Here is a 26,746-nt window from a genome sequence, read left to right as displayed (position 1 = left end):
CCACGTCCAACCGAGGACCCTGTACCCCAAAACCAGTAGACAATAATGTCAAAATGTTAACAAACAATGAGGAAAGAGTGGTAGAAGATGACGTTAGGTCGAATATAACAAAGTTTACAGCAGCGGAAAGACATAACATTCCTCTGGAACTACGTCAAAGAAATTACAATAGAGTGAGGGAAAGAATATTTAACTCTGAAGTACAAGAGCTGCCAAAAAAGATCCACAAATTAAGACTGAAATCAAAACAATGGCGTTTAGAAAAAAAGAACTTGCTCGATGCTATATCAAAAATAACAAGTACGAAAGATCCGAGAGTTTTTGCCCAAGTCAATATACAGGACAAAATGATTAAAGGCCTTTTAGACACAGGGGCCTCGGTCAGCATGTTAGGAAGAAGTTGCAGGGAATTAGTGGAAGAGTTGCAAATTCCCATCATCCCCATGTCTAGTAAGGTTACCACTGCGGGGGGGAAACAATACATGGTTTTAGGGAAGATAAAAACGTCTGTACAATATGAAGGTCAAAAGAATGATATGACCTTATTCCTGTGTCCTGAATTGGAACAAAATCTTTATCTTGGCATCGATTTCTGGCGTCTATTCCAACTGGCCCCCGATGTGGTCGGTGTAGCCGAAATTGATATTGAAAAAATCACCAAAGACATGGCAAAAACTGATTCCACTTATAAGTTGAATCCGCACGAGCTTTCCGCAGATCAGGAAAGGCGTTTAGACGAGATAAAAGAGAGGTTTCGTACGTTTGAAAAAGATGGTTTAGGATGTACGCATCTAGAAAAACATACGATTAAACTGGTAGATGGGGCTGAGCCCGTAAAGGACCGGCACTACCCAATGTCTCCAGCGGTTCAAGCCATTACTTTTCAAGAAGTTGACAATATGCTTGCTCTCGGCGTAATCGAAGAGAGCGAGAGTCCGTGGAGCAATCGCACCACAATAGTTCGAAAGCCCGGAAAAAACCGTTTTTGCCTCGACGCCCGGAAGTTAAACAAGCTAACTGTCAAGGATGCGTACCCACTGCAAAACATCGATGGTATTTTAAGTCGCATAGATGAAACATATTTTATAAGCAGTGTGGATTTAAAATACGCATTCTGGCAGATAGAGCTTGACGAAAATAGTAAGTCGTATACCGCCTTCACGGTTCCAGGTCGTCCACTGTATCAATTCCGCGTGATGCCGTTTGGCCTGTGCAATGCCGCACAACGACTATGCCGTCTGATGGACAAAGTCATTCCCCAAAGACTTAAGGAGAATGTCTTTGTATACTTGGACGACCTGTTAATCATATCAGGCGATTTCGACGAACACTTACGTTTACTATCCGAGGTGGCCGATTGTCTCAAAAAAGCAAATCTTACGATCGGCTTAAAAAAATCCCAATTCTGCTTTCGGCAGATTAAGTACTTAGGATTTATCATTGGGGAAGGCGTTTTGCGTACAGATCCCGAAAAAATAGAGGCAATTAAAAAAATAAAGGTACCTAAAAATGCTAGAGAGGTCCGGAGCTTCCTTGGTACGGCCGGTTGGTACCGGAGATTCATCAAGGACTTCGCAACCATCTCAGCGCCACTTACGGATACTTTAAAGAAATCTTCCAAATTCACGATTAATGAAAAAGCAAGGGAATCATTTGAAACCTTGAAGAAGGCATTGACCTCCGCACCGGTACTACGTCACGCTGATTTCTCTAAACCTTATTTTATACAATGTGACGCTTCGGAATATGGGATCGGTGCTGTTCTCTTCCAGCTGAATAGCGAAGGAGATGAACACCCGATTGCCTTCTATTCCCAGAAGCTAAACAAGTGTCAGAGAAATTACAGCGTGACGGAGAAGGAATGCCTCGCAGCAGTGATGGCCATAAAAAAATTCCGACCCTATGTGGAGCTCATGGAGTTTACGGTGATCACCGATCACGCCAGCTTGCAATGGCTAATGAGTCTAAAGGACCTTAGTGGTCGTTTAGCTCGTTGGTCATTGCAGCTGCAAGGATACAATTTCAAAATAGAGCACCGCAAAGGGAAGGAAAATGTAGTAGCTGATATGTTGTCCCGTCTGCCCACTGCTGACGAAATAGACACCAATCAGGTTTTCGAATTCGAGACCACGGAATTTGAGAGTGAGTCATACAAAGATTTAAGAGAGGTAGTGGAGAAGAATAAAGAGAATCTGCCCGATCTCAAAATAGTGGACAACATGGTTTTTAAAAAGAGCCATTCATCTTACGACGCTGATACGCAAGAGTTTCAGTGGAAACTTTGGGTTCCCGAGTCACTAACTCACGTTTTGATCGAACAATCCCATGATAAAACCACTTCTGCTCATGGGGGTATTTCAAAAACGCTAAATAGGTTAAGGGAAAAGTATTACTGGCCTCAAATGGCAACCCAAGTACGTCAATATGTTTCCAAATGTACTGTCTGTAAAGAAACAAAACCCACCAATGAAACTACCCAACCCAAAATTGGTAATGAAGTTATCACCGAACGTCCCTTTCAAAAGCTATACGTGGACTTTTTGGGGAAATATCCGCGTTCAAAAAGTGGAAATGCATTCATCTTTATCGTAGTTGACCACTTTAGCAAATTCACTTTGCTTAAAGCAATGCGCGAGGCGACAGCTGCAAATGTTGTAAAGTTTTTAGTCGAAGACATTTTTAGAAAGTTTGGTGTACCCGAAACGTTGCATACTGACAACGGGGCCCAGTTCATATCAAAAACATTTAAGGAAATGATTGAAATATATGGTATCAATCACATACAAACCGCACCCTACGCCCCGCAGTCAAATGCATCGGAACGGGTAAACCAATCTGTTCTGGCAGCCATACGAGCATACTTGGAAAATGATCACCGTGACTGGGATCTGTATTTGACAGACATAGAATGTGCTCTTAGGACGTCCGTACATAGTGCCATCGGGGTCACTCCTTTTTTTGCTCTGTTCGGCCATAATATGTACACTCATGGTTCGGATTATAAGTTAGCAAAAAAATTACATTCAATGACTGATCATGAAGTCAAACATGTATCAAGAAATGACCGAATGGAGTTCATTCGAAACAAAATTAAAGAAAATATGCACAGAGCATATGAACATAGTGCCAAAAGGTACAACGCCAGAGCCCGTACGATCATCTTTGCCCCCGGACAGGAGGTATACAAAAAAAATTACGTGCTAAGTGACTTTGGCAAACATTTTAATGCCAAATTTGCCCGTAAATTTATTAAATGTCGTATTGTAAAACCTAGTGGCAACAATATGTACGTGATAGAAGATTTACAGGGGAGACCGATGGGACTATGTCATGCCAAAGACCTAAAGCGTTAATGAATATATATCGGCAAAAGTAAATAAAAACTTAATCCTCTAAAAATATCTGAGACGGTTTCTATAAAATTTCGAGCCGTTTATATTTTTCCTGTGGTACATTCAATAAAGAGTGTGGTATAATTTTTGATTAGTTCAATAGCAATGTCCATTACCGTACAATTGTTTGAATACGAATCATATAAAGCCTTGCGGTTGGTGTCAGATGGAGCAACTACATGGCGGCCTTCTTAATTCTTCATCGTATACAGATAATGTCTTTCAGGATTACCTGAGATACTATATACATATATATGTGACTATATATATAACATAATCATTCTATATCTAAATCTTAATAGACGCGGTTGTGCCCATAAATGCGTTATCGTCATATACAAAACAGGAATCAAGTGATACCAGGGCGCACTCATTTCATGACTCATCACATGACACATATTTATTCGAGACAAAACGAGTTAAGGAAAAATGTATGGTATAGTTCTTACGAAACACGACCGAAATCGATCGGAGAATTGTTCCATATACCGCCATGAAACGCTCTCGAACAGTAGTGGGTCTGACCCACAGTTTTTGGTAACTACTTTTTTTTCGTTCGTTTATATTCGTAATAATTTCGGCATCCACAGCTCAGTCCCCAGATGACATACAGACATAATTTTTTCGTAGGCGCGTTCTAGATATAGTAAAAATTCCTCTTTAAAATCTCAGAGCTCTACATTTGCTCTGAGGCGAGTAAATCGATCTACAAAATTTGGCATGTAATCAACACTAAATTAAAAAAAAGGCCACTATCAGATATAACCAAAACTATCAAAACGCGTATGCACATCCCTCATAGTGAAGAAAATAAATAAAAATTGACCCCATAAACATAGGTTAAGTTTCACATTCCGAAACAACCCAAAATAGGCACACGATATGTCCTGATAGGAGCTACCGTCTGCACAAAAAAAAAAAAACAAAAATGACAGAGTCAACGAGACAGCGCACATAGAATATGATACCTGTTTAATGGACCACCATGCGGTTGGCTGGCTTCAATAATATCCTCAGCAAATGTCCGAAGAGGACAAGGGGTAACTATGTTCCGAAAGAGCACCTCAGGCGAATGGAATCACAATTTCACTAAACTAAAAAAAAAAAATCAGAGAATAAGTATCTAAAGGGCACGTATAGTAACTCACTGTTGCATTTATTAACCGCCACAACGTCGTAGAGCCCGGCATGAGACGATCAGGGGTGGGTGTTCCCCACGTAGAATTCCTACCCGGGCAGGCACATCAATTCCGGCTTCAATGATTCGCCAAACTTGAAGTTTTGTTGCCAGCCCTGTTGCCCTCTAGAGGAATGATGGCGCAAATAAAACTGATCATAAACGAGTGGAGCGATCTGTGGGCAGCACGATGAGAGTATAGGATAAACCATCGTTTTCTGTTTGAGCAACCACTCCGTAGTACATTCAGCTTGTAATTTATTAACCCATGAAATGCATCGCCCGGCCTGAGTATCGTGAGGGGCATGATCAAGCAAAGAAATAAGTTTTGCAAGAGTTGAGAATAAATGAAATTGCGTGTAAAATTCTGATATTTACGATGGGAGTGGGAAGCAAATAAGGCTGCAGTAAATAACAAGGGTACACGAGGTTGATATCTCTAAATGTCAGGTTGATTAAATAGTAGTTTGTATGCGACCCCGACCTACCTTATCCGAACTCGTTCCTTATGCTACATTCAAGGCGAGTTTACATCACAAAAAAAATTGACATTAAGTAATAAATTAGAAAAAAAAATGGCATGATCTGGGGATTGCTTCAAAAGCAAATGTATTTTCATCGTGATCAGTGGTTTGGATGTAGACATATCTCAAAGGGTTTGGAAACAAAGTTTATAAAGAAAAAATTGGAGTGAGTCTTAACAGATGTGAATCCCCTTTATATATGGGGGCGTTAAAGTAAAGGTTTGATACAATCTGGCCAGACCAAAAGACAGAGAAAAGGAGACACTCCGAGAAAAACAAAACAAACTAAAACATATGATGAATATACCCCAAAGAAAACTTGGTCGTGAAAATAGAAAATGGTTTCTGACTGGAAAATTGACTTTTGGCGGCTGAACGGTGGTGATATATAGGACTGACATGATAAAGTGTCGGCCTATTCTAACCAAGACGTCCAACACCACGGTCCACTACGTAATATCCTGATGGAATTAAACGAAACTTGAAATCGGATAACAGCATCATTTAGTTAACATTTATATTTTATTATTGTAAGTGTGTAAATATCTAGATACTTGTAGTGAATGTGTCGTAGAACAAGTGTGTGATTGTAATGTTTTATTTTCGTGGTCGTTTAACAGAGATTCTGCACTGGCCTTCGAAGGTGTCCACGGGGGTCAGTGTCACCTTTAAATTGACTGCTTAGAGGAAATCCATATATCGGTTATTGAAATGTCTGCTGGGCAGTAATGTAACCGAAGGCAATACCTGCTTCGTGACTAATCCAAGAACAATTTGATATTGATGTGCGAGTGATTGATCCCGGACAGTGGCAGATAATCAGAACCTTGCGGGAAGAAAACGGCCACTGGTATGCAACCATCCAGCCTATTTTGGGCGGAGTAATTTGGGGAAATATAAGCCCTCCAACTGAAGGAATCAGCTATTTCGATACAAGCAGTCTGATTCAAGTGGAGTCAGGTAAAAATTATTGTGGTGTTGTGTTGTCCACTAAATGTGCTATGTGCGTATATCCAAATGGCAGTGCGAGCTTGGTTAGGATACCTAGCTGAAAATATATGAAGAAAATAATAATCAGCAAATATATAAAAAAAAGAATAACTATCAAACAGAGAAGAAAATAATAAACAAATATATATATATAAAAAGGATATCTATCAAACATAAAAGAAAAGAATAACTATATGAGTTGGACTTTATGGCGAGATAGATTCTTCGCTAGCATAAAAGTTGTATTTCATTAGCGATCCTATTCGGATAATTAATATGTATGTAGGTAGTGAGTCGATTATCAAAAGAAAACCTGTAAAGGAAGAATACCAGTGTAGCAAAGAGAAAATTAGGCGTAGGGAGAAACAATAAGATTGTCTGAAAGCCTTGTGTTTTGTTTGTTGGTGGCCAAATTGTTTTGTTGGCAATATATCAACCAGATAAGAGAGCTCTTTTAGTGGTTAGAAAGTAGAGTAGAGGCGCGGCAGTGTGCGCAAAAGGACAAGGCGTGAAGGGTAATGTTTTTGTATCAACCGAGGCATTTAGCCATCGTTGTGTAAGGAGCTGGTATTGTTCTTAGATTATATGTTGTTAATTATTGTATGACTTATATCCTCACAGAAAAAGAAAATTATATAGAAAAAAATTATAAACAATTAAGGTAATATTGCCCACAAGATACTATAAAGAAATCAGTAAATAAAACTTGTATTGCATGTGTATATTGTTAAAATTTAAAAACATGTCTTTGTAAATCTGAATAATAGTGGGGGTTGCGTGATGAAGTAGGAGTGGGAAGTGTGTGTGGTTCGAGGGGTCCAACGTAAAAGTAAGTATGGGATGTGTGGGACCGAGGTCGGGTGGGCTCGTGGGGGATCAAACATCAAGGTTCCTGTGAGATGTTTCTTTCATTGTTTACTTAGAGTGTAGAGTATCCGTAAAATAGTTTCCCTCATTCAATGTTGTTGTGTGTCGGGTTCGTCGGCGGGTTGAGATCCCTAGCCCTAGTAGCTTCTCACTGGCTAGTCGGGAGGCCAAATCGAACACCGGAATGGACGCACGTAACAAACTTCAAAACATATGTATGTATTTATATTTCATATTTTGTTTACATTTTTGAAAAATTACATTGGCACTAGTATTACGCATGGTTTAATAAGAAAGGTTAGCCAAAGCTGTATGTCAATTTAAATTTTTTCATTCGAGTATGCCTAAAACTTCAAAACAATATAAACAAACTTTTGAATAATATGCCAAACAATTTTAAAAACAATAGAATACAATGGTTTTTAAAATTGTTTTTAGACCATTTGTATGGAAGAAATTGGTGAGATTTGCATTGAAACTATCAGTTTATCATATTCACAACTCGATTATGTGGAGAAAACTTAACTCTTCATTCATTTTTCGGGGTTTTTATAAAATGCTCAAAAAATGCATTGTAAACAAACCCACTTGTTGCTTTTATTTTGAAGTTTTAGGAATTCAAGAAAAACAAGGTTTCTATAGATTTTTTTCATTTAAATCTACCTCTTTACTTATACCATGGTATTACGCACAGCAACAAATTTCTATGTGGTTGTTGTATCGATTGTTGTACAACCACACATGCTATTACCTGTAATAATTGTACCATGGTTTGAAGGTCTGTGTTTAGACACACAAATTTCTCGGGAAAGTAAATTGAGGTTTTGGGAGAGAGCGGAGAGGAAAGAGATCCTCAATACTCTTTCCTACCCCCTATTGCCTAAAAACTGAATTTACTTTCCCGTGTGTCTAAACACGGACAAGGGAAGAAAATTATTTTTCCAATTCATATCAACATGGCTTTTGTTTGAAACTTCCTTTAAAATCAACAAACAAAAAGTATGAAAATATGAACTACGTTGGTATGAAGTATGTATCATGTCGTATGAACGGGTTAATTGGTATACGTAATTATGAGACCGAACAATGTAATTAATTACTGGTATGAACATAGCATAACATGAGGTCTGTACAATAACCCAAAAATTTTTACAAATTCGTACATATTTTTACTGAATGCTGTTCGATAACAAAATTGTGCAGTGAAAGAGAGCGAGTTGAAAGGGATTTTTTGGCAGTTCTGTGACTGAGAACTTGCAAATTTTTGCTGGAAAAATTTGTTCCGTACAAAATTTGTAAAGCTCAAACACATCCAACGTTTGAGTAAAGTTTTGTGTCATTTCTGGTAGAAGAATAAAGGAAAATTGAAACTTGGCAGCACTTTGTCTTTTATTTCGCATGTGGCGGGTAGATATCAACCAAGGGTTTTTTTTGTAGGGATTTCTAAAGCAACTGCTTATAAATTGTATCCAACGGAGTGCGTTTTCATAAATCAGTGTAGACTGCATCGAATGATGTAGTGAAATCATAACTCCACATGCACAACTTCCAAAATGTTTGCTGGGTATTCATGTTTAGCGCCTCGATTCGTCTTGCCAAGATCGACTTCATTTTGGCAACATTTTCAATTATTCGTTTTGTTCTCCTTGTTTCATTCCGCATGGCATCATTTTTCTTGATTAAGTTATCAATGTATTGGCACCATTTTTCCCATGGTTCGATTTATAAATCTCTACATATTTAAGACAAAAAGTCGAAAAATCGATTAAACGAACGTCGACTTACCTATCCCTAGTGAATTCAGTTGAGTTTTGAGTTTGTGAGTTGTTGACATGAACGTGTGAAGTGAGATGATACTCGGGCGCGAGCAATCTATGAAAAATGTAGTTTACAATTAGAAGATGAAGCCGTTAACAAAATATACAAGAAACGAGATATATTTTGTTACAAAATTTTAAGTAAACAAAAAAGAAATGTTGCAAGAAGTGTAACCAATTAAAGCAAGAAGAAAACAAGAATTTAAAAGCGTTGCGAGTGCGTTTTATTAACGAAGATAATACTATAGCTCTGTTCCTTTACGTGCAAGAATCTTAAAGTTTTACCACTTTTTACTCGAAAAGCGTTCCTTTACTTCTGACACCATACAATTCATATGCGGGCAGTTTACAACTTTTACTACTTTTGCCGGTTTTACCATTTTCAAAAGTAAAGGAACATACCAACTATGTTTACATTTACGAAATCCACTCGATTTTAGCTGTCAATTCCATTGCTCAAACGTCAAATGAAATCCAATCGATTTCAGATGAGTTCTCATTTGACGTATACACAAAGGAATTGACAGATGAAATCGAGTGGATTTCGTAAATGTAAACATAGTCTAATACAATAAGCCAACAACGAATTATTACCTTACCAAGTAAAGGCCTGCGTACATAAGCTGCTCTTCCTGATTGCCTTGCTTTCCTGCTTCATTTTTGACATAATAAAAATAAAAGAATAAAGAAGGCCGAGCAAATTTCGAACTGGGTTGCCCTTTTCTTGTTTATTCTTTTATCAGAAGCAAGCAAGGTAAGGAGGCAAGGCAGCTTATGTACCCAGGCCTTTAAGCTTAAGTTAAAGAATTTAAGGCCTGCGTACATAAGCTGCCTTGCCTGCTTACTTCTGATAAAAGAATAAAAAAGAAAAGGGCAACACAGTTCGAAATTTCCTCGGCCTTCTTTATTCTTTTATTTTTATTATGTCAAAAATGAAGCAGGAAAGCAAGGCAACCAGGCAAGGCAGCTTATGTACGTAGGCCTTAACTTATTAAATAGATATCTGAAAGAACAAACAACAACAGTTGTAAAATTTTGAATGAAAATCATCGATTTATTTTTGTTTTCCGTTCTCATATTTTGTTTTTGTGCATGTTCTTTTGTTTTCAACACATTTCAATTATTATCTCACTTATTTTTACAAAAATGCCAAAAATTTGTCTTCCTTACTGCCTGAAAAAATGATGGACAGCTGAGAGACAAACGACAAATGTATGTGTTAGTAAATCAGAGTTGTATTTGAAGACAAACTGTCTGGTGTAAACGCCTAGTTAAGTACAAAAGAAATGTTGCAAAAAGTGTAGTCAATTGAAAGAAGAAAACAAGACAACACTTACTTGTGAATTGTGTGTTCTGTGTCACCCTGTGAATTTCGATAACTCTGTGTTATCGAAGATGAGCGACGTCGCTAACTTTTCACGTGCTGCCAAATATTTGTTTTGATTTCACGCCAATCAACAGAAAGTTTTAATTTCGAGATTTTTATTAAATAATTTTTATAAAAAAATTAAACAAAACAACACCAAGAAAGAAAACAATGGCAATAAAACCCAAGAAACTTAAGAAATCTCCTAAATTGACACCCAAACCTGTTGAAGAAGATATCGAAATGTCTGAAGGTGAGGAAAACGCAGAGGAGGTTCCCGAAGAAAATTCCAATAATGGAAATGAACAAGTGGTGTCCAATGATGATGAGGATGATGGTAATGGTTTGGCAATTGAAAGTCCTGCTGAAGAAGATGACGAAATGGATTTGGCCAACTTCCGTCCAGATGAAGACAAACCAAAGAAGAAACGAAAAAAGGGCATTATTTACATTTCAAATATACCCAAACACATGAATGTTACACGGATACGGGAAATTTTGGGTGAATATGGTAAAATTGGAAGAGTGTATTTGCAGCCAGAAAAGTTGCCAGGAAGTAAGTCAAACAGGGCAATTAAATACAATGGTTGATATTAAAATCTATTTCTTATTTTCTCTATTTTAGGTGACGACAAAAAGAAGAAGAAAAAACGTAAACCATTTGCTCGCCATTTCACTGAGGGTTGGGTGGAATTTGAATCGAAACGTGTCGCCAAACAAATTGTTCCCCTGCTCAATAATAAACAAATATCGACCCGCAAAAAGTCACAATTTTACGATTACATTTGGAGTATGAAATATTTACCACGTTTCAAATGGTGCCACTTAACGGAACGTATGAACTACGAACAGGCCGTTCACAAACAACGTCTTATGGCTGAAGTGTCGCAGGCTCGCAAGGAGACTACGTTCTTCCAAAATAATTTGGATAAAAGTGAATTTATTAAGAAAAAAGAAAAACAAATGAAAAAATTAGAGGAAAAGAAAGCAAATAAAGCGGCTGTGGCATAAGCTAAGTGTAAATATTGAAACGAAACAAGGTGTTTTTAAATAGTCACTGATATCACTTCTGGGAATTAACATAAATGTGTCATTTCGCTGTTTTCCAGAAAGGCTTTTAGTGAACGATAAGATTTAGATATGAAATACTCGAACGAAGATTTCACATGAAGAAATTTTTAAAGGAGAACTAACACTTAAAGAAATATAAAATCAAGATAAGGACACATATTAAAACTTCGTAAGAAACAACAAGACATTAATCCCTCATTCTTCAATCAACTAAAAATGTAAATAACAAGAGGTCAAGTTTTGCAAGAATGTGAAGAAAACAGGTAAACGTTTTTCATATCATGTTATACACCTACGAAGGTTTTACACTTTAGGTTCTGTGCTCACTATCTCTGCTGGAAAGATTGGTCTTACTTCGGGTATTCGACCAGCAGCGAACGGCTGCAACAGTGAAGATGTCTCCGAACGTTCTTTTTACAACCCGAACATCAAAAGGGTTGGGCAGATCTCTTAGTGAACTCTCTGAAATACAGGCAATTAGCCTTCCTATAATTGATGAAAGTGCAGCGTTCAAAGCTGATGAAATCGGGCGGTCTGCTATTGGAGATATTTATGGGGAGATGGTATGATCCAAGAGAAATGACGGGTTGCCAGGTGACGTCACTTGACAGAAGAGTTGACACGATGGTTATGTCTGGCGAACTGTGACACTCTCCGCTAATTCTGGTAGGGGCGTCCTCACTGCCTCTGCAAAACTATCAAACTGTTCAGCCAGCGCTGTACCCCTTTGGTCGTTTCCCAGCGCAGAATGCCACAACTCATGATGCGCATTAAAGTCCCCCATGACCAGACGGTTATGATACTCCAAAGGAAAGGGTGCTTTCAAAGACCTTCCAATGATCCTTTCTGAAGAAAGGGTGCCTCAAAAGGACCTTTCCAAAAATTGAAATGATGCTTCCTAAGACCCTTTCCAAAAGAGGGGTTGCTTCCTAAGATCCTTTCCTTCCAAAGGAATGGGAGCTAAGAGCGTTTCCAAAGGAAAGGGTGCTTCCAAAGACACTTTTCAAAGGAAAGGGTGCTTCCAAAGACACTTTCCAAAGGAAAGGGTGCTTCCAAAGACACTTTCCAAAGGAAAGGGTGCTTCCAAAGACACTTTCCAAAGGAAAGGGTGCTTCCAAAGACACTTTCCAAAGGAAAGGGTGCTTCCAAAGACACTTTCCAAAGGAAAGGGTGCTTCCAAAGACACTTTCCAAAGGAAAGGGTGCTTCCAAAGACACTTTCCAAAGGAAAGGGTGCTTCCAAAGACACTTTCCAAAGGAAAGGGTGCTTCCAAAGACACTTTCCAAAGGAAAGGGTGCTTCCAAAGACACTTTCCAAAGGAAAGGGTGCTTCCAAAGACACTTTCCAAAGGAAAGGGTGCTTCCAAAGACACTTTCCAAAGGAAAGGGTGCTTCCAAAGACACTTTCCAAAGGAAAGGGTGCTTCCAAAGACACTTTCCAAAGGAAAGGGTGCTTCCAAAGACACTTTCCAAAGGAAAGGGTGCTTCCAAAGACACTTTCCAAAGGAAAGGGTGCTTCCAAAGACACTTTCCAAAGGAAAGGGTGCTTCCAAAGACACTTTCCAAAGGAAAGGGTGCTTCCAAAGACACTTTCCAAAGGAAAGGGTGCTTCCAAAGACACTTTCCAAAGGAAAGGGTGCTTCCAAAGACACTTTCCAAAGGAAAGGGTGCTTCCAAAGACACTTTCCAAAGGAAAGGGTGCTTCCAAAGACACTTTCCAAAGGAAAGGGTGCTTCCAAAGACACTTTCCAAAGGAAAGGGTGCTTCCAAAGACACTTTCCAAAGGAAAGGGTGCTTCCAAAGACACTTTCCAAAGGAAAGGGTGCTTCCAAAGACACTTTCCAAAGGAAAGGGTGCTTCCAAAGACACTTTCCAAAGGAAAGGGTGCTTCCAAAGACACTTTCCAAAGGAAAGGGTGCTTCCAAAGACACTTTCCAAAGGAAAGGGTGCTTCCAAAGACACTTTCCAAAGGAAAGGGTGCTTCCAAAGACACTTTCCAAAGGAAAGGGTGCTTCCAAAGACACTTTCCAAAGGAAAGGGTGCTTCCAAAGACACTTTCCAAAGGAAAGGGTGCTTCCAAAGACACTTTCCAAATGAAAGGGTGCTTCCAAAGACACTTTCCAAAGGAAAGGGTGCATCCAAAGACACTTTCCAAAGGAAAGGGTGCATCCAAAGACACTTTCCAAAGGAAAGGGTGCTTCCAAAGACACTTTCCAAAGGAAAGGGTGCATCCAAAGACACTTTCCAAAGGAAAGGGTGCTTCCAAAGACACTTTCCAAAGGAAAGGGTGCTTCCAAAGACACTTTCCAAAGGAAAAAGTGCTTCCAAAGACACTTTCCAAAGGAAAAAGTGCTTCCAAAGACACTTTCCAAAGGAAAAAGTGCTTCCAAAGACACTTTCCAAAGGAAAGGGTGCTTCTTAAGACCCTTTCCAAAGAAAAGGGTGCTTCTTAAGACCCTTTCCAAAGAAAAGGGTGCTTCTTAAGACCCTTTCCAAAGAAAAGGGTGCTTCTTAAGACCTTTTCCAAAGAAAAGGGTGCTTCTTAAGACCCTTTCCAAAGAAAAGGGTGCTTCTTAAGACCCTTTCCAAAGAAAAGGGTGCTTCTTAAGACCCTTTCCAAAGAAAAGGGTGCTTCTTAAGACCCTTTCCAAAGAAAATGGTGCTTCTTAAGACCCTTTCCAAAGGAAAGGGTGCTTCCAAAGACACTTTGTAATGGAAAGGGTGGTTCCAAAGACACTTTTTAATGGAAAGGGTGCTTCCAAAGACACTTTCCAAACGAAAGGGTGCTTCCAAAGACACTTTGTAATGGAAAGGGTGGTTCCAAAGACACTTTTTAATGGAAAGGGTGCTTCCAAAGACACTTTCCAAACGAAAGGGTGCTTGCAAAGAAACTTTCCACAAGAAAGGGTGCTTCCAAAGAAACTTTCCAATGGGAAGGGGGCTTCCAAAGACACTTTCCAAAGGAAAGGGTGCTTCCACAGACACTTTGTAATGGAAATGGTGCTTCCAAAGACACTTTCCAAAGGAAAGGGTGCTTCTTAAGACCCTTTCCAAAGAAAAGGATGCTTCTTAAGACCCTTTCCAAAGAAAAGGGTGTTTCTTAAGACCCTTTCCAAAGAAAAGGGTGTTTCTTAAGACCCTTTCCAAAGAAAAGGGTGCTTCTTAAGACCCTTTCCGAAGAAAAGGGTGCTTCTTAAGACCCTTTCCAAAGAAAAGGGTGCTTCTTAAGACCCTTTCCAAAGAAAAGGGTGCTTCTTAAAACCCTTTCCAAAGAAAAGGGTGCTTCTTAAGACCCTTTCCAAAGAAAAGGGTTCTTCTTAAGACCCTTTCCAAAGAAAATGGTGCTTCTTAAGACCCTTTCCCTTCTTCTTCTTTAGACACTTTCCAAAGGAAAGGGTGCTTCTTAAAACCCTTTCCAAAGAAAAGGGTGCTTCTTAAGACCCTTTCCAAAGAAAAGGGTGCTTCTTAAGACCCTTTCCAAAGAAAATGGTGCTTCTTAAGACCCTTTCCAAAGAAAAGGGTGCTTCTTAAGACCCTTTCCAAAGAAAAGGGTGCTTCTTAAGACCCTTTCCTTTTTCTTCTTAATACACTTTCCAAAGGAAAGGGTGCCTCCAAAGACACTATTCAAGGTAAAGGGTGCTTCCAAAGACACTTTCCAAAGGAAACGGTGCTTCCAAAGAAACTTTCCAAAAGAAAGGGTGCTTCCAAAGAAACTTTCCAATGGAAAGGGTGCTTCCAAAGACCCTTTCCAAAGGAAAGGGTGCTCCTTAAGACCCTTTCCAAAGAAAAGGGTGCTTCTTAAGACCCTTTCCAAAGAAAAGGGTGCTTCTTAAGACCCTTTCCAAAGAAAAGGGTGCTTCTTAAGACCCTTTCCAAAGAAAAGGGTGCTTCTTAAGACCCTTTCCAAAGAAAAGGGTGCTTCTTAAGACCCTTTCCAAAGAAAAGGGTGCTTCTTAAGACCCTTTCCAAAGAAAAGGGTGCTTCTTAAGACCCTTTCCAAAGAAAAGGGTGCTTCTTAAGACCCTTTCCAAAGAAAAGGGTGCTTCTTAAGACCCTTTCCAAAGAAAAGGGTGCTTCTTAAGACCCTTTCCTTTTTCTTCTTAGGACACTTTCCAAAGGAAAGGGTGCTTCCAAAGACACTATTCAAGGTAAAGGGTGCTTCCAAACACACTTTCCAAAGGAAAGGGTGCTTCCAAAGAAACTTTCCAAAAGAAAGGGTGCTTCCAAAGAAACTTTCCAATGGAAAGGGTGCTTCCAAAGACACTTTCCAAAGGAAAGGGTGCTTCCACAGACACTTTGTAATGGAAAGGGTGGTTCCAAAGACACTTTTTAATGGAAAGGGTGCTTCCAAAGACTCTTTCCAAAGGAAAGGCTGCTCGCAAAGACACTTTCCAAAGGAAAGGGTGCTCCAAAGACAATTTTCAAAGAAAAGGGTGCTTCCAAAGACTCTTTCCAAAGGAAAGGGTGCTTCCAAAGACTCTTTCCAAAGGAAATGGTGCTTCCAAAGACTCTTTCCAAAGGAAAGTGTGCTTCCAAAGACTCTTTCCAATGGAAGAGGTGCTTTCTAAGAACCTTTCCAATAGAACGAGCGCATCCTAACAACTTTTTCATCGAACGATTGCATCCTAACACCCTTTGCAGTGGTACAGGTGCTTCCTAAGATTCTTTCCATTGGAGAGCGTGCTTCCTAAGACCCTTCTTATGAAAGGAAAGGGTGTTTCTTATGACCAAGGAAAGGATGCTTCCTAAGGGAGGTGTTATTAAACAGTCCGTATATTTAGGCTTCCAACGACCCCTTCGAAAGAAATACGTGCCTTTAAAGAACATTTGCAATGGAAAGGGTAATTGCTAAACGGAAAGGGTGCTTCATAAGGGAGAAGATATTCAACTGTCCGTATAAATAGGAAATTTGAGATTTTATAAAGTAGATTCGCAATTCGTCATCCTCTGGCTTGCAGTGACGCAAGTTTTTCTGCACATCCAGAAGATTTTGCAGTCTACATTCTTCACTGATTCCGCTGTAAGGCGAAATCTGAAAAGATTGTAGAGCCACCTAAGTATGTAAGTAGTTTGGTTTTAATTCTACGGAAATTATAATGTTGCATTACCTTAAATGTCGAACTTCAAGGCCATTGCAGATAGCAAAGAAGTAGTTTTATTACGTCTTAATTGAACTCAAACTAGAACTTGTACCATGAAGTAATTGCAGCAAACAGGTTGTTGTGAATGGATGGATGAATGGCTTTGTTCAACTCTCGAATGGTGAGCGATGCAATTCGATTGAAATATATTTTATTGTTATTGGAATATTTTTTTTCTTTATTTAATTACAAAACAAATAGTGTTTTTTATAACTTTTTGTTTTTACTATGGCAAGTGTAGTGTGGGTTTTATTACATTTGTTTTGTTGTTGTTGTACAAAGAAATTTATATAAATCTTAAAGGAATAATTAACAAATAACACTAATAATAATAACAAAGGTGAGATTTAAAAAGAATACTTTGTTGTTGTTGTTTTAACAGGAAAAATAATAATAACATGAAGTTGATTCTCGACAATGAAGTAAAATGGATTTGGTTGTTATTTTTTTCTAGCTTAAATATTATTTACAATTAAATTACAATTATACAATTTAACAAACATGCATTCAATTTTATTTTATGGCTATGATAGACTTGACTAAATGCCTGCCTGCCTCTTGTTACCTTACGTTGATTTAATCTTTATAAAATGCTTTGACAATTTCATGAATACTTTCATAGGTTCCGCTCACAATACCCAATAGGGCAATAATCAATATGACCATGTTCTTCAAGTAGACCCAGGTACCCAAGTTTTTGGGAGTTTGGGCACGCACCACAAAATCAATAAACACGGGAAATACAAAGGCCAAAGAGGTGGAGCAAAGGGCACCAATCAAGGAGATGAATAAATGCAATTTGGGTACCAACAAGGCAACGCCAACTGGAAGCGAAGGAGGTAGGAATTTGGAAATTATTCATATGCACCTCTCTGGGAGTCATTAGAAGTGTTTAACTTACATGTCAACATAATCATTACAAAACGGAACATAACCTGCACCGTTATGGGTCGCCTTTGGGCCACAGCCATATTTTGCTTCAATGGTGGCCATATAATTTTCATCATAACAAAGAACTGTATGGGATAGCCAAAGAAGACCCCCAAAGCTGCAGCGAGCTTGACAATTTGTGATAATCTGCAAGAAGAAAAATAAAAACAAACCCAAATCAGTGCTATTTTCCATATAAATTTTTCGTCCACTTACTTATCATCAGGATTCAAATTCAATGTTATACTGCCCTGCACATTATCACCCCATTTGGTATAGCTTACAAAACCGGTAAAGGTAAAGAGCAGTGTGATGATAAACATTGAAATATTCAAAACTCCAAAACGTTGATTAAACTTCTTGGGTTCTTTCATAGAGTTGCGAATCGGTAAAATCAGGGCAATACCTTCATAGGAGAAGAGAGCCGTACCAAAGAACAATGACAACTGGGGGCCAAAGTTAAACATGGTGCGATCTGCCGGTGAGGGTATTGGACCATCCAGGAATGCCAAACACAATGTGGCCACCAAACCAAAAAGTAAGGCGAAATTCGCAAATGCCGATACCGGAGAGATGTACTTCAAATTGGTCATCAGTGAGGGTATCATAGCCGGAAGGAGGCATATTAACATCGTAAGACTTAGGCTAATTTCAATGCCATAACTGTGAAGGATCTGGAAATATAATGGGAGATGGGTTAGGATAAAAAAATTCTATAGAAAGTCCTGGGTCAGGATGAAACATCCCGGGGACAGGATAAACAATTGCTATAGGAAAACTATTCATCCCGGTTTCAGGATGAAAAATTTCCTATAGAAATTATGTTCATCCTGCCTCAGGATGAAAAATGTTCTATCAAATTTTCTATATTTTATAGAAAATGTGGGTCAGGATGAAAAATTTTCTATGGAAAATCTCAACATCCTGGTGGGCCAGGATGAAAAATTTTCTATAGAAAATCTCAACATCCTGGTGGGGGGTCAGGATGAAAAATTGTCTATAGAAAATCTCAACATCCTGGTGGGGGATCAGGATGAAAAATTTTCTATAGAAAATCTCAACATCCTGGTGGGGGATCAGGATGAAAAATTTTCTATAGAAAATCTCAACATCCTGGTGGGGGGTCAGGATGAAAAATTGTCTATAGAAAATCTCAACATCCTGGTGGGGGATCAGGATGAAAAATTTTCTATAGAAAATCTCAACATCCTGGTGGGGGGTCAGGATGAAAAATTTTCTGTAGAAAATCTCAACATCCTGGTGGGGGGTCAGGATGAAAAATTTTCTATAGAAAATCTCAACATCCTGGTGGGGGGTCAGGATGAAAAATTTTCTATAGAAAATCTCAACATCCTGGTGGGGGGTCAGGATGAAAAATTTTCTATAGAAAATCTCAACATGCTGGTGGGGGGTCAGGATGAAAAATTTTCTATAGCAAATCTCAACATCCTGTGTGTCAGGATGAAAAAATTTCTATAGAAAATCTCAACATCCTGGTGGGGGGTCAGGATGAAAAATTTTCTATAGAAAATCTCAACATCCTGGTGGGAGGTCAGGATGAAAAATGTTCTATGGAAAATCTCAACATCCTGTGTGTCAGGATGAAAAATTTTCTATAGAAAATCTCAACATCCTGTGTGTCAGGATGAAAAACTTTCTATAGAAAATCTCAACATCCAGTATGTCAGGATGAAACATTTTCTATAGAAAATCTCAACATCCTGGGGGCCAGGACGAAAATTTTTCTATAGAAAATCTCAACATCCTGTGTGTCAGGATGAAACATTTTCTATAGAAAATCTCAACATCCAGTATGTCAGGATGAAACATTTTCTATAGAAAATCTCAACATCCTGGGGGCCAGGACGAAAATTTTTCTATAGAAAATCTCAACATCCTGTGTGTCAGGATGAAAAATTTTCTATAGAAAATCTCAACATCCAGTATGTCAGGATGAAACATTTTCTATAGAAAATCTCAACATCCTGGGGGCCAGGACGAAAATTTTTCTATAGAAAATCTCAACATCCTGTGTGTCAGGATGAAACATTTTCTATAGAAAATCTCAACATCCTGGTGGGGGGTCAGGATGAAAAATTTGCTATAGAAAATCCTGTGGGTCAGGATGAAAAATTTTCTATGGAAAATCTCAACATCCTGATGGGTCAGGATGAAAAATTTTCTATAGAAAATCTCAACATCCTGTGTGTCAGGATGAAAAACTTTCTATAGAAAATCTCAACATCCAGTATGTCAGGATGAAACATTTTCTATAGAAAATCTCAACATCCTGGGGGCCAGGACGAAAATTTTTCTATAGAAAATCTCAACATCCTGTGTGTCAGGATGAAACATTTTCTATAGAAAATCTCAACATCCTGGTGGGGGGTCAGGATGAAAAATTTGCTATAGAAAATCCTGTGGGTCAGGATGAAAAATTTTCTATGGAAAATCTCAACATCCTGGTGGGTCAGGATGAAAAATTTTCTATTGAAAATCTCAACATCCTGTGTGTCAGGATGAACAATTTTCTATAGAAAATCTCAACATCCTGGTGGGGGGTCAGGATGAAAAATTTTCTATAGAAAATCTCAACATCCTGGTGGGGGGTCAGGATGAAAAATTTTCTATAGAAAATCTCAACATCCTGGTGGGGGGTCAGGATGAAAAATTTTCTATAGAAAATCTCAACATCCTGGTGGGGGGTCAAAATGAAAAATTTTCTATAGAAAATCTCAACATCCTGGTGGGGGGTCAGGATGAAAAATTTTCTATAGAAAATCTCAACATCCTGGTGGGGGTCAGGATGAAAAATTTTCTATGGAAAATCTCAATATCCTGGTGGGTCAGGATGAAAAATTTTCTATGGAAAATCAACATCCTGGTGGGTCAGGATGAAATATTTTCTATGGAAAATCTCAAAATCCTGGTGGGTCAGGATGAAAAATTTTCTATAGAAAATCTCAACATCCTGGTGGGGGGTCAGGATGAAAAATTTTCTACAGAAAATCTCAACATCCTGGTGGGGGTCAGGATGAAAAATTTTCTATAGAAAATCTCAACATCCTGGTGGGGGGTCAGGATGATAAATTGAATATAGAAAATCTCAACATCCTGGTGGGGGATCAGGATGAAAAATTTTCTATAGAAAATCTCAACATCTGGTGGGGGGTCAGGATGAAAAATTTTCTATAGAAAATCCCAACATCCTGGTGGGGTGTCAGGATGAAACATTTTCTATAGAAAATCTCAACATCCTGGTGGGGGATCAGGACGAAGAATTTTCTATAGAAAATCTCAACATCCTGGTGGGGGATCAGGACGAAGAATTTTCTATAGAAAATCTCAACATCCTGGTGTGGGGTTAAAGTTGAAAAATGTTCTATAGAAAATCTCAACATCCTGGTGGGGGGTCAGGATGAAAAACTTTCTATAGAAAATCTCAACATCCTGGTCGGGGATCAGGATGAAGAATTTTCTATAGAAAATCTCAACATCCTGGTGGGGGGTCAGGATGAAAAATTTTCTATAGAAAATCTCAACATCCTGGGGTCAGGATGAAAATTTTTCTATAGAAAATCTCAACATCCTGGTGGGTCAGGATGAACATTTTTCTATAGAAAATCTCAACATCCTTTTAAGTCTGAATGAAAAATTTTCTATAGAAAATCTCAACATCCTTTTAAGTCTGAATGAAAAATTTTCTATAGAAAATCTCAACATCCTGTGTGTCAGGATGAAAAATTTTCTATAGGAAATCTCAACATCCTGGGGCCAGGATGAAAAATTTCCTATAGAAAATCTCAACATCCTGTGTCAGGATGAAAAAATTTCTATAGAAAATCTCAACATCCTGTGTGTCAGGATGAAAAATTTTCTATAGAAAATCTCAACATCCTGGTGGGGGGTCAGCATGAAAAATTTTCTATAGAAAATCTCAACATCCTGGTTGGGGGGTCAGGATGAAAAATTTTCTATAGAAAATCTCAACATCCTGGTGGGGGGTCAGGATGAAAAATTTTCTATAGAAAATCTCAACATCCTGGTGGGGGGTCAAAATGAAAAATTTTCTATAGAAAATCTCAACATCCTGGTGGGGGGTCAGGATGAAAAATTTTCTATAGAAAATCTCAACATCCTGGTGGGGGGTCAGGATGAAAACTTTTCTATAGAAAATCTCAACATCCTGGTGGGGGGTCAGGATGAAAAATTTTCTATAGAAAATCTCAACATCCTGGTGGGGGGTCAGGATGAAAAATTTTCTATAGAAAATCTCAACATCCTGGTGGGGGGTCAGAATGAAAAATTTTCTATCCCAACATCCTGGTGGGGTGTCAGGATGAAACATTTTCTATAGAAAATCTCAACATCCTGGTGGGGGATCAGGACGAAGAATTTTCTATAGAAAATCTCAACATCCTGGTGGGGGGTCAAGATGAAAAATTTTCTATAGAAAATCTCAACATCCTGGTGGGGGGTCAGGATGAAAAATTTTCTATAGAAAATCACAACATCCTGGTGGGGGGTCAGGATGAAAAATTTATATAGAAAATCTCAACATCCTGGTGGGGGGTCAGGATGAAAAACTTTCTATAGAAAATCTCAACATCCTGGTCGGGGATCAGGATGAAGAATTTTCTATAGAAAATCTCAACATCCTGGGGTCAGGATGAAAATTTTTCTATAGAAAATCTCAACATCCTTTTAAGTCTGAATGAAAAATTTTCTATAGAAAATCTCAACATCCTGTGTGTCAGGATGAAAAAATTTCTATAGAAAATCTCAACATCCTGTGTGTCAGGATGAAAAATTTTCTATAGAAAATCTCAACATCCTGTGTGTCAGGATGAACAATTTTCTATAGAAAATCTCAACATCCTGGTGGGGGGTCAGGATGAAAATTTTTCTATAGAAAATCTCAACATCCTGGTGGGGGGTCAGGATGAAAAATTTTCTATAGAAAATCTCAACATCCTGGTGGGGGGTCAGGATGAAAAATTTTCTATAGAAAATCTCAACATCCTGGTGGGGGGTCAGGATGAAAACGTTTCTATAGAAAATCTCAACATCCTGGTGGGGGGTCAGGATGAAAAATTTTCTATAGAAAATCTCAACATCCTGGTGGGGGGTCAGGATGAAAAATTTTCTATAGAAAATCTCAACATCCTGGTGGGGGGTCAGAATGAAAAATTTTCTATAGAAAATCTCAACATCCTGGTGGGGGGTCAGGATGAAAAATTTTCTATAGAAAATCTCAACATCCTGGTGGGGGGTCAGGATGACAAATTTTCTATAGAAAATCACAACATCCTGGTGGGGGGTCAGGATGAAAATTTGCCTATTTTATTTTTTTCTATTTTTTGTTTATAATTTTCCTTAGTTCTTCCTCACCTGATGCAAATTCTCGGTGATAAAAACAAAATAGATTGAACAAAATCCGAACTGGGTGACACACAAAAACATTTCCACAATCAGTTTCATTAGTTTCGAGAGACGACGAAATGGTTTTGGACCAGCTTCAAAACATTTTTCAATTGTATCGGGATAATCATAAAATGTGGCCGATTTATTGCGTTCCACAGCCAAAATGGAACCTTTAATTAACATTTGTTCACAGTGGACACAAATCACTGCAATAATGGGTAACAGAACTGTGGCCCCGATAATGCCACCATTTTTATAGCAATCACCCATAGCAAAGAGACCAGCTCCGACACTGCCCTTAAATAAATGGACCACAGCTTCAAAGACACTAAAAATAAAGAAAATGTAAAATTCAGCTTCAATCTTCAGATTTCAATATTTACGAGCTTACCTAGTCTTGTGCCTAGCCCTTGTTGAAGCCTCCACATCTTGTGTTTCATTTAGATCGGCTCTCTTAGAAGTTGATTCCATTGGTATACCCATTTTGTTTTATAATTGTTGTTGTATCACAGTAATAATTTGAAATATTTTTAATAGCTTAAACTTTGTTCTAAATTAAATTGCATAAATTTTGTTTCTATATTTTATTGAGGAGCCAGCCTTAATATTGCAGTTTTGCGGTTATTGTTAATCTGGTAAAATAAAAAAATTAAAAAATAAACACAAGAGATAAAATTAGTAAAAGCGGAGAAGACCGGTTGATTAGCCTATGCAATTTTTTATTTCTTTAAAGTACCGTTAACGGTTGAGCCGCTCTTTTGTTTGACAATTATTGACGGTGTTCAGTGTTGTAAAGTAGTAAATTGACAGTTATTGAAATCGATTATTCTAACGAATTTGTCACTTACACTAGCCTACATTAATCTAAGCAAGTCAAGTTTGAGTACAGAAATGGACCATAAAGTAAAAACAAGTAAAATAGTATCAGTCCCAACAATATTTTTTTTGTGGAGCTTTACCCCCTGTTTTTGTAAAAAAAATTATTGTTCTCACACGAATTGTCAAATTTTGTAGATCGATTTACTCGCCTTAGCGCAAATGTGGAACGCTGATTTTTGAATGAGGAATTCTTAATAATATATAGAACGTGTTTACGGAGAATTAGGTCTGTATGTCATCTAGGGGCTGAGGTATGGATGCCCAAATTATTACGAATATAGACGAACGAACAAAAAATAGTTACAAAAACAGGGGGTTATAGCCCATTTAGATATGACTTCATTAGCCGGATTTAGCACATTATCAGGTTTTATTTGCTAAATCCAGCCAAAATCTACCAGATTTCCCATACAAAAATAAATCCTCGTATTGAGTGGATTTGTTTTAAATCTGGCATAAATCCTCGTATACAACTCTGTCTCTTGCAACATGTTGCTAGAAAATACAAAAAGTTGCAAGCTGGCACAAGAAACAAGGTAGATGCATCGGTGAATTGCTACCCTAAAAAAAATTTAAAATGTAAAAATTTGTAAACAAGGCAGAAAATTTAAATTTGTTTTGATGTATAAAGTTGATTTTAATCAACCAATACTAATATCTACGATGTCAAACGATAAAAAAGTTCGTTTGTTTATTTTATATGGGCAAACTGCGACAAAAAATTCTTTATTTGCTCTTTAGTTAACATTAGTAGAATGATGAATTGTGTGGAATTAGGAGGCGATACAGTCAGTGCATTGTCTCAATTTGAACTTCTATATCTCGAAAACGGTAAAACCTACGAAAATATCATTAAGGGCAATCTTGTGGCAAATTTTCACAGCTACAACATTTTATTTAGGCCCATTTACATAGGACTCGCGGTTTCCAAGCAAAATCGTGAAAACCTAAAGAACCCCTAGAAATGTGAACTTAAATCGCGATTTATTTGAAAATCCCTCCGGCGATTTTTTTGATTCTTGATATTTCTCATCTATGAGGATTGTAGTTTCAAAATCTGCAAAAGCTTCCCAGGTGTAAGCACCTTCCATTTAAATTTGGTTAAGGCACAACGCACAGTGTCCGATTTTCCAAAAAACCTGGCCAAAAATCGAAAAAAAAAATTATCAATTAACACTAAAAAGGGTCAGATATTGTTTATAGGATCCCAGTGCGTGTAGTTATGAAAAAATATATACATTTCTTGTTTAATAAGTGGGTATAAAAGCAGGTCGAAGTGACCCTATTTGGAATTTTATTTTTTTTTCAATATTTAAGTTGTTTATAAATCTATGATAATATGCAAAATAAACAACGGTTATTAAATATTTTCTTTTTGTAATTGTAATGAAAGGTATGTGAAACGTAATTAAGAGGTTCAGTGTCGCCAATAAATTGTGCGTTCATTAATAATTGATGTCCGTACTTGTTAATTTTTTTCAAGATACATTTTCACAATAAATTATGAAAATAGTTGTGAGTAAGATCGAGTTGGGCCGTGTAATTTATCATTTCATAAAAAAGGAAGGGTTTTTTTACCAATTTCCATCGAAACATCCTGCACATATTTGCACTTTTCGTTTTTATGTGATATTTTGTCTTGCAGGTATATACAGATATTCTTTCATTCAGAATGTCAGAATATAGTATAGGATCACTTTGTGGCGTTTGGGCATAATTTAGAGTTTTGATATATTTTAAGACCTATAATAAAATTTTATGGCGAACAAATTTCTAGATTATTTTGGTCTGATCCGACCACATCTTAGACAAATATTCCTTGCATTCTTGTCAGTAAAGTTGCCAAAGACATTATACACCTAAAGTGAAAGGATTCCAAGTGATCTTAACTCAAATATTTCCAAAACTGTAGAAATTGTGGAAGCAAAATTGATACCGATATTTCCTTGGTATGTAATGCAAATAGAGATTTCATTTCTTTGGTGACTTATAGTGAAATTTAGCTGAGAACATTTTTGTCTTTGACGCCATTCTTCTAAAATGATGCTTTGTATGACAATTTTGCCAAAACTTTGATGAAGTACGACATTAACCCTAAAATGTTTTTCTAATTTGCATATTTCTGGAGTTAAGGTAAGATATAGAGTTTTGGTGTATTTTAGGACCTATAGTAAAAATTGATGGCGAAGAAATTTGAAGAATATTTTGACCCGATAAGGTCACATTTTATAGGAGCAGGGACCAAAAAGACCCCTTAAATGACCGCCTGATGGTTAAATAATATAAAAATGTAATCAGCGGCCCGAAAAACATAAGAACCAAAGGTTAGGTCAAAATCCATTCATTTTTAGAGTTTTGGCCAGGTTTTTCGGAAAATCGGACACTGTGCAACGTGGGTATTATAAGTCTGTTTTGGTAAAAATTCATGTAACACCGCGAAATACTCCCCAATGTGGTATACCATTCTTCATATCTCGGCGAGATAAAGCGATTTTGAGATGTGTGTCCGTCCGTCCGTGTGTCCGTCTGTCCATTATAAATTGTAATCAAACTTCAGGCCGCAATTATGGACCGATCGTCACGAAATTTGGTATGGAGGTCGGTTTCACATCAGAATAGATCGCTATTTTAATTGGTGATGATCGTGAAATATTTAGCGGATGAAATGGATCAAAAACATAATTTTTATCCGATTTTGTAGCTGGTCTGTAGGTCGCAATAATAGTCCGATTGCGTCGAAATTTTAAATAAGGTAAGAGAATATGACAAAGAAGAAGCTTGCAATTTGAGATGGCGATCAGATATTATTTTGATTGTTAAATGGACCACAACTTGTGTGAAAATTGTGAAAAATTTTAATATACAGCTTTTATCTTTATTCCCGGAAGAGACATTCCAGGCAAGTAAGCTATACTTGGAAGAGGAAAGCTTGACCTTTCTATTGATGTCAATTGTGTTGGGGTACATGATAAGATAACAGAGTTACAGCCTAATATACCCTTGCTCTGTTCCAGAACCTGCAAGAATCTACTATTTTTTACTACGATAACATTTTTTCCTTTATGTTATCAGAAAAAATAGTAGATATTAGTAGATTTTTGCAGTTCTGGAACAGACCAAGAGTTATTTCTTTGTTGTTTAATCATAAACACGCTAGAGGTCGCAATTA

The 26,746-nt window shown here is 37.7% G+C and overlaps 2 protein-coding genes and 2 long non-coding RNA genes across 6 annotated transcripts in view; 2 read left to right on the top strand and 2 right to left on the bottom strand.

The window, feature by feature from the left end:
- Positions 1-4,199: 4,199 nt before the first annotated feature.
- On the bottom strand, positions 4,200-5,004 carry LOC141398675 (uncharacterized). The gene is made up of 3 exons (XR_012411690.1): positions 4,541-5,004; positions 4,361-4,486; positions 4,200-4,296 (listed from the first exon to the last, which is right to left on the bottom strand). It is a non-coding gene; the product is annotated as an uncharacterized lncRNA (long non-coding RNA).
- Positions 5,005-5,376: 372 nt separating this feature from the next.
- Positions 5,377-6,824, top strand: LOC141398673 (uncharacterized). Its single transcript, XR_012411688.1, has 2 exons — positions 5,377-5,623; positions 5,714-6,824. It is a non-coding gene; the product is annotated as an uncharacterized lncRNA (long non-coding RNA).
- Positions 6,825-10,179: 3,355 nt separating this feature from the next.
- On the top strand, positions 10,180-11,169 carry LOC141396928 (uncharacterized). The gene is made up of 2 exons (XM_073972660.1): positions 10,180-10,689; positions 10,759-11,169. The coding sequence occupies exons 1-2, from the start codon at positions 10,305-10,307 to the stop codon at positions 11,142-11,144; spliced, it is 771 nt and encodes a 256-aa protein (XP_073828761.1). The 5' UTR covers positions 10,180-10,304; the 3' UTR covers positions 11,145-11,169.
- A 5,324-nt stretch (positions 11,170-16,493) lies between these two features.
- Positions 16,494-26,746, bottom strand: part of LOC141398672 (neutral amino acid uniporter 4) — a 33,685-nt gene continuing 23,432 nt past the window's right edge. For all 3 annotated transcript variants that reach the window (XM_073976201.1, XM_073976202.1, XM_073976203.1), the window contains 5 exons: positions 23,090-23,330; positions 22,666-23,026; positions 17,491-17,948; positions 17,246-17,421; positions 16,494-17,168 (listed from right to left, as the gene is read on the bottom strand). In XM_073976201.1, coding sequence (XP_073832302.1) covers positions 16,921-17,168; positions 17,246-17,421; positions 17,491-17,948; positions 22,666-23,026; positions 23,090-23,181 — 1,335 coding nt within the window. In that variant the 5' untranslated portion in view covers positions 23,182-23,330 and the 3' untranslated portion in view covers positions 16,494-16,920. The remainder of the gene's footprint in view (positions 17,169-17,245; positions 17,422-17,490; positions 17,949-22,665; positions 23,027-23,089; positions 23,331-26,746) is intronic.

This window comes from Musca autumnalis, unplaced genomic scaffold, assembly GCF_047663935.1.
Source record: "Musca autumnalis isolate F117 unplaced genomic scaffold, ASM4766393v1 scaffold_3, whole genome shotgun sequence".
In the NCBI taxonomy this organism is placed as follows: domain Eukaryota; kingdom Metazoa; phylum Arthropoda; class Insecta; order Diptera; family Muscidae; genus Musca; species Musca autumnalis.
Note: the sequence above shows the minus strand (reverse complement) of the source record. Positions and strands in the feature narration are given on the sequence as shown.

Excerpts from the sequence above, each read along its gene's own strand:
- LOC141396928 (XM_073972660.1), top strand. The coding sequence starts at position 10,305 with ATGGCAATAAAACCCAAGAAACTTAAGAAATCTCCTAAATTGACACCC. Across the intron at positions 10,690-10,758 it reads GCCAGAAAAGTTGCCAGGAA|GTGACGACAAAAAGAAGAAG; the intron begins GTAAGTCAAACA and ends TCTCTATTTTAG.